Source organism: Fonticula alba (genome assembly GCF_000388065.1).
Source record: "Fonticula alba strain ATCC 38817 unplaced genomic scaffold supercont2.9, whole genome shotgun sequence".
NCBI classification, from domain to species: Eukaryota; order Rotosphaerida; family Fonticulaceae; genus Fonticula; species Fonticula alba.
The window spans coordinates 217364-222130 of record NW_009242979.1 but is presented as its reverse complement, the minus strand read 5'-3'; the positions used below and the strand labels follow the sequence as shown (position 1 = coordinate 222130).

Here is a 4767-nt window from a genome sequence, read left to right as displayed (position 1 = left end):
GGGGGGGGGCGGAGGAAAGTGAGTAAGTATGGGACAGCAGGCATGCCAGAGAGGTGGGGACGACATATACGTGTGTATATGTGTGTGTGTGTGTGTGCACATCCTGCATGTAGGTGGCTCTCTGAAGGGGATGAAGGAGAGGGACAGGCACATAGCAGGAGACACATGGCGGGCCGAAAGCATACCTCTTCAGGATCTTGAAGTTAGTCGTCGAGGGGAAGACAATGTCTCCGATGTTGGGAACCGGCTCGGCCTCCTCCTCCTCCTCCTCCTTGGCACCCGAAGCGGCCTCAGTGGTGGCAGGAACGTCCTCGGTGACAGTGGCGTCCTCAGCGGGAGCATCCTCCGCAGGAGCATCCTCAGCAGGAACCGGGACCACCGGGGCAGCCGGGGCAATCGAGGGATCAGTAAAGGCCGGGAACTGCTTCAGCATGGCAGCACGGATGGTGCGCACAGCCGAAGACTTCGGCAATTGCTGCGAGGAGATGTCCTCGGAGGGATCAAACCTGATGACAAAGTGGAGGGGGGGGGGGGGGGGGAAAGACAGGGGGGCCGGCCCGGGGGGGGGGGGGGGGGGCGAGGGGATGGGGTTAGGAGGGAGGCAAATAGACAAGCAGGGGGAGCTCAGCGCGCGCAGGGGAGACTCACTTGCGGAACATGGTGGCAGAGGTGGACGGGAAAAGGGGGGAGGGAGTGACACTGGTGACGGCAGCAGTGAAAGAGGCGAGCGAGGCAGGGGAGGGGAGTTAGCACGGTCTCCGGGATCCGCGTCTGGGTAACCGGGCCAAAGAGCTGACATCCGACACTGGGCCATTCAATGCCGCGGGCAGGCCGGGGGTGACACGCCGGAAAAGGCGCCAAGTGCCAACCGAGCCTCGGGCGTGATTTCCCCGCGTGGTCGGGGCCGGACGTGCGGGCCATCCTCGGCGATTGCTCGATGCTTCGCCGGCGGTGCGTGGCGGGAGACGGGTGAGGGGAGGGTTGGAGCCCGATCGGCTGGCCCCCCGCTGGCCCCGGCTCTGGCCGTTGTCTCCAGGCCCAATCTCCGCTGATTCTCCTTTCTCCTCCTTTGTTGTTTCTGCGCCACTCCCCCCCCCCCCCCCCCCCCATCCCCCTGCACTCCTTCCAGCCCCTTCCCCATTGTGAAGCATGTCCAACCACAAGAAGAAGGCCCTCCGCGCGCTGAGCCGCGCCAACAAGGCCACCCAGGGCTCCGGCCCGAGCCAGGTCCGGGTGGGTGCGGCCGCTCCGTTGACTTCCAAGGCCATCGCCGCCGCTGCCGAGACCGCCGCCGCCGTCGAGGCCGAGGTCGCCCTCTCGTCCGTGGTCAAGGTATCTCCGGTGGTCCGGAACTCGACCGACCGCGAGCCTGGGGTCCTGCGCGTGATTGTCAGCTGCTACGAGCGGACGATCTTCGCCCTGGACGCCACCCTGCCGCTGCCGCTGCTGGACGAGCATGACCCCCTGCGCAAGAACAAATCCAATGCGCTGAATCCCACCCAGCAGATCGCCGACAGCATGGACGCCCAGATCCAGCGGATCCTCAGCAAGGGCAAGTCCGACACCATCAGCCGCGCCGACGGGACCACGGTCACCATGAAGCCGCGGTTTGTGACGGCCGCCCACGTCGGCAGTGTCCAGGCCCTGGCGGTCTCCCACAACTGGGTGGCTTCCGGCAGTGTGGACGAGATTGTCAAGTACGTGTGCTTTTGGGCAGGTGTCTCGCGCACTCCCCCTCGGATCTTCCCAGCCTGCCATTTTGCCTGGCCGTGTGGCCGTGTCTCCGCGCAAATGGATCTGACTCGTCTCCCCTCCCCCTTTCCCGCCCTCTCCCTGCCTCTCCTCTCGGTGTCGCCGTTTGGCAGGCTTTACCATGCCCGTCGGTGTGTGGAGCTTGGCTCGCTGCACAAGCACGAGGGCTCCATCACGGCGCTGGCCTTCTGTGGCGTCCGCGCGGAGCACCTCATCTCCGGTGGTGATGACGGGCAGATCATTCTCTGGCGCTCCAAGGACTGGCTCCCTCTCAAGGTTATGAAGGGCCACGCTCGGTGTGTTTTTATTTTCCATTTTTATTGAGTCCCCCCCCCCCCATCGCCTTTCCTCTGCTCCCCCGCTTTGCCCGTGTGCACTTCTTTGGGGTGCATGCTTGACACCACACCCCCCTCCTCCTCTCCTCTCCCTCCTGACCACCACTCGAATGCATCCCCCCCCCTCCCCGCTGTCTCTCCGTCTTGCAGTGGTGCCATCCGCGGTATCGCCGTCCATCCGTCCAATCAGCTTGCCATTTCGATTGGCCGTGACAACTCCTCCAAGTCTCGGATGGGTCACGGTGAGATCGGCAAGACCATCAGCAGCATGCGCCTGTGGGACTTGCAGATCGGCAAGTGTGCCTTCCGCAAGACTCTTCCCTTCGGTTCGTCCCGCGCCTCCCCTTCCCATCTCCCCGCGCGCTTCTCTTTTCCTTGCTCTCTCTCTCTCTCTCTCCCCCTCTCCCCCACCCATATCCATGCAGCCACTTACTCGCCTTATGTTGCTCTCGCCTTTAGATGCCATTTCCGTTCAGTGGTCCCCTGATGGGCTGCTTTATGCCGTTGTTTTCGACCGCCTGGTGCAGGTCACCTCCGTCACCGTGCGTTTCCATCCTCCCCAAGGAATAGCTCCTTCCTCCTTTCCCTCGCCACCGGGGCCGCTCACTGACACAGCCTTCCTGTCCACAGACCGGCAAGAACGTTTGCGTTTACACCCCGCCCTCGCGGAGCCATTGCGCCGCCTTCGTCCCCTGCCAGGACCTGGACACCCAAGAGGAGCGCTACATTCTGGCCGTTGGCCTGGAGAACGGGTCTCTTGTTTTGGTCAATGTTCATGACGGCCCGGTCAGCGCTCCTGAGGGGGGCGAGGATGAGGACGCGGATGCCAAGCCCTTTGCTGGGCACGTCCTGGCCACAATCGCTGCGCACACCAACCGGTACATCCCCCCGCTACACACATCTGCCAGGGCCTGCTTGTCCTTGGGGCTGCCCCCCCCCCCCCTGTCTTCCTCTCTCCGCCTCTTTCCCTCAATCTTGCTGTCGCTCTCTCTCTAACCACTTGTCTCTTGTCCATCCATCCGATTCTCTCGTCAGGATCAAGGACCTGGCTTGCCAGGATGGCTATCTGGCGACCACCTCTTCAGACGGGACCGTTTGTCTGTGGGATATGCATCCGCTCGTCAAGTGGGCGTCGGCCCCTGGGGTGGACCTGACTCTCGAAATCCAGGAGGCCAATCATCCCCAGTGTGTTGGTCGCTATCACTCTGGCATGCGCAACATTTGCATCCGCATGATCCGTGTTCAGTGAGCGGATGCTCTTGCCCGTCCCGATCCCATCATCGGAATGGAGTGCCCCTTCCTCCTTCTCTCTCTCTCTCTCTACCGCCATCCCCTCTGTCATCCCACTCTGTACTTGCGCACCCATGTTCATCTATCTGGCCCCACTCAATACAAAGGAGCATTGCTAAGACAGCTCACTCTCTATGTTCACGTACGCGCCAATGCATGTGCTTCCGGCCGGACATGTCAAGTGCACGCGTGTGTGCAAGTGCATTCCCCGATGTGCGTGTGTATAGGCGTGCGCACGCATGTGTGCATATGTGTGTGTGTGTGTGTGTGTATGTCCGCGCTCAGCTCGCGCATGTTTGATGTGAAGGGAAGCACAGGAGGCAGGGAAAAGAAGTCTATATTTGTATGGTGGTGCCTGTGCCCTGGCTCATCGGCCGAGGACACGGCACGCTGCTTGGCCTGCCCCTGGTTCCCCTTGTACTAGGGACGTGTGCATGTCATGGGGCATGTATGTCACATTCAAAAGCCCGTGAGCAGGTCGAACAAGTCGAACTCGCCATTTTGGTTACACACACCAACCGGATTCCGACACACCTTGCATACCGCCTGGAAGTAGGTGGACTCGCCGCTGGTAGCCACCGGGGTCTTCTTGTTGACGAGGATGTTGACTACCTTCGTCGCATGGAACTGATTCTTGTGCTCGGCATGCCTGTGCCCAGGGCCAACAAAATGCACAGGGAGGCGGAGGAAGGGGAGCCGGCAGGTGTGTCAGCATCACGGAGGGCAGCCTCGCCAGAGGATGGGGCGCGAAAGGGGCCAGCGGCCAGGCTGGAGAGGAGGGGGGAAGATTGTGACGCACTGCCGGCATTCATAAGTGAGCGTGGTGAAGCACCCTGGGCAGGAAAGTACCGCATCAGTTTGGGGGCGTCGCCGCTGCAGGCGGAGATCCTCGTCATCGCTCTCGACGAAGTCGCTCCTACCGCTGCCCTCGTCGCCAGCAGAACCCCTGGCCGGGGGTGTCCCGGAGGTGTCGCGCATTGCCCGAATCGACTCGGCCACCGGGTGGTGATGGTGCATGTACCGGTGCTGGACCCAGATCTCATCGTCGATGTCATGCTGCGGATCGTACAAAAGGTCGGCATCGGAGATGACCGGGCGCTGGCGCGGGGCGCGCTTTTTGTGTCCTACCCCATCTTCAATGGACTCCGCCTCACTGTCCATGTCCTCATCCGAGTCGAAGTAGAGCGGATCGTAAGTTGGCGGGCCGCCATCGGGCGGTGCGTTGGACTGGGGAGAGGACATCGGAGCGTTTGGCGCAGGAGGGAAGGGCTCGGCAGGGGCGGCGGGGGGGGGGAGGGGATCGGCGCCGGCGAAGCAGGGACTGGGGTGACACGCGGGGAGGCCGCGTGTCTACCGGCAAACTCCTCTCGCCCATTCGCGCGTGCTCTCT

General features: G+C 62.5%; 3 protein-coding genes across 3 annotated transcripts in view; 1 reads left to right on the top strand and 2 right to left on the bottom strand.

The window, feature by feature from the left end:
* Positions 1-659, bottom strand: part of H696_05125 (hypothetical protein) — a gene marked incomplete at its 5' end in the record, with an annotated part of 1554 nt that extends 895 nt beyond the window's left edge. Inside the window, 2 exons of the mRNA XM_009498975.1 lie at positions 186-506; positions 649-659. Of these exons, the coding sequence (XP_009497250.1) occupies positions 186-506; positions 649-659 (332 nt within the window). The remainder of the gene's footprint in view (positions 1-185; positions 507-648) is intronic.
* A 452-nt stretch (positions 660-1111) lies between these two features.
* Positions 1112-3512, top strand: H696_05124 (hypothetical protein). Its single transcript, XM_009498974.1, has 6 exons — positions 1112-1697; positions 1866-2048; positions 2238-2413; positions 2547-2629; positions 2718-2965; positions 3123-3512. The coding sequence occupies exons 1-6, from the start codon at positions 1150-1152 to the stop codon at positions 3334-3336; spliced, it is 1452 nt and encodes a 483-aa protein (XP_009497249.1). The 5' UTR covers positions 1112-1149; the 3' UTR covers positions 3337-3512.
* Positions 3513-3700: 188 nt separating this feature from the next.
* Positions 3701-4675, bottom strand: H696_05123 (hypothetical protein). Its single transcript, XM_009498973.1, has 2 exons — positions 4177-4675; positions 3701-4026 (listed from the first exon to the last, which is right to left on the bottom strand). The coding sequence occupies exons 1-2, from the start codon at positions 4617-4619 to the stop codon at positions 3837-3839; spliced, it is 633 nt and encodes a 210-aa protein (XP_009497248.1). The 5' UTR covers positions 4620-4675; the 3' UTR covers positions 3701-3836.
* Between the last annotated feature and the right edge of the window lie 92 nt (positions 4676-4767).

What these genes read in the sequence shown, in the direction of transcription:
- H696_05123 (XM_009498973.1), bottom strand. Translation starts at nt 4,619, where the DNA reads ATGTCCTCTCCCCAGTCCAACGCACCGCCCGATGGCGGCCCGCCAACT. An exon ending in CTCACTTATGAATGCCGGCA is followed by an intron (nt 4,027 to 4,176) that starts GTGCGTCACAAT and finishes CCCTGGGCACAG; the next exon opens with GCATGCCGAGCACAAGAATC.
- H696_05124 (XM_009498974.1), top strand. Translation starts at nt 1,150, where the DNA reads ATGTCCAACCACAAGAAGAAGGCCCTCCGCGCGCTGAGCCGCGCCAAC. An exon ending in AGTGTGGACGAGATTGTCAA is followed by an intron (nt 1,698 to 1,865) that starts GTACGTGTGCTT and finishes GCCGTTTGGCAG; the next exon opens with GCTTTACCATGCCCGTCGGT. An exon ending in TGCAGGTCACCTCCGTCACC is followed by an intron (nt 2,630 to 2,717) that starts GTGCGTTTCCAT and finishes TCCTGTCCACAG; the next exon opens with ACCGGCAAGAACGTTTGCGT.